The sequence below is a fragment of the Batrachochytrium dendrobatidis genome (assembly GCF_000203795.2).
Source record: "Batrachochytrium dendrobatidis JAM81 unplaced genomic scaffold BATDEscaffold_172, whole genome shotgun sequence".
NCBI classification, from domain to species: domain Eukaryota; kingdom Fungi; phylum Chytridiomycota; class Chytridiomycetes; order Rhizophydiales; genus Batrachochytrium; species Batrachochytrium dendrobatidis.
The window spans coordinates 1-1,487 of record NW_006281198.1 but is presented as its reverse complement, the minus strand read 5'-3'; the positions used below and the strand labels follow the sequence as shown (position 1 = coordinate 1,487).

General features: G+C 39.9%; 1 protein-coding gene across 1 annotated transcript; it reads right to left on the bottom strand.

Annotated features, from left to right (window-relative positions):
* Positions 1 to 18: 18 nt before the first annotated feature.
* On the bottom strand, positions 19 to 760 carry BATDEDRAFT_32583 (uncharacterized protein). The gene has a single exon (XM_006683449.1). It carries the CDS (start codon positions 613 to 615, stop codon positions 235 to 237), a length of 381 nt encoding a protein of 126 aa, XP_006683512.1. The 5' UTR covers positions 616 to 760; the 3' UTR covers positions 19 to 234.
* Positions 761 to 1,487: the final 727 nt, after the last annotated feature.

Genomic DNA, 1,487 nt, shown 5'->3' with positions numbered 1-1,487 from the left:
CGTTGTTTGTTTGGTATTAATGGTTAGAGTGTCACTCATTGACCTGTCAGATCAGCAAGTGTTATTTCGGTGAGTTTCGTGTTTATTGTAGTCACATCAACATCAGCAGGTTGCACTACGGATTTGCTTGACAGAGTTGCAGATCCAGTTGGATTGATAGGTGAGCAACTGTGCAAACAACTGTGCGAGTTGCAGGATGTTTGAGATCCAACAAAACACTGCTTGCACACAAGTTCATGAATGCAGATTGTCAGACTTGACCATCAACTCGCAGTATAAATTGCGTGTACGACAGTTTACACGCTTACCCATCAACAATAAACCCATATAACCAGTAAACCGTTGACGAGCAGCCAGTTCAGTGGTCGGGTTGATGTTTTTTGTTGGAGTTTCTGGATCAAACTTGACCTGATTTGTACCGAGTTGGGTCATGACTACAAGTTTGACAGCAATAGATTGATCCACTAATAATCTGATCGTGTTGTTGATTGTATGGATGTTGGTAATCCGTTGCAGATTGATACGGAATATGACCAGAATACCATAAAGTTTATTGAGTGTGCACATCGCATTCGATGCAAAACGCAATAAACAAATGCGAGTTGCAGCATTCATTCAAGGTTTGACACCAGTCGATACAGCATTGACCGCAATGGTATTTATGTCAACAATTGCACGACTACGGAATAAGTTGATTGTTGCTTGGCATTCCGTATCGACAGTCTGCGTGTGTGTGCAACGTGCTGTTGTCACATATGAACAACTTGGATTGACTTTGTGGACAAAACACAGTCACTGTAGCGGTGGTGTTCACAGTCGTGTATGGTTGGGTAAAATTCACTCCGAGAGGAGTTACGAGATTGGTTGGACTCGTTCAGTAAATAGTGTCGAGTCACGTAAACTGATGCATAGCAGAATTCCTTTGATAATTCACACCAGATTTGATTAATAACAGTCAAACTCAGTATCCAGATTGTAACGGATGAATCCAGTTTCAGACTTTTCAATTCTATAATGTATGACCGTATCAAAAAAGGAAACGACTTGAATCCAAAACTATAGTTTGATTTTGTACTATATGATGAGTGTTGTTATTAGTCGATTTTTAGTAGAAAAGTGCAACAAATATCCAACCATTGTTTATTTCAAAGTAAAGACGGCAAGTAAAGTATTCCATTTTACATGCATACGACTGTAAATCAACAACATCAGAAAATAAACTCTGGCTTCCAAACAAAATATCAACAGTCAACGGCTTGGATAGCAGTAGTAAAAAATAGCGAGTTTAAATTGATCCATAACTTATTCAGCATAGTTTTTGGGATCTTCGTCGTCATTGTCACCACCTTCATCATCTGCCTCTTCCTCGTCTTCTGTTGCATCCTGCATAGCAATTTCTGCATTCAATTTTGCTTTTCTAGGAGGCGGTGGTCCGTCTAAATCCATGGCATCATTCGGTGTTGGTCTAGTAAAAGCCTGACGAGATG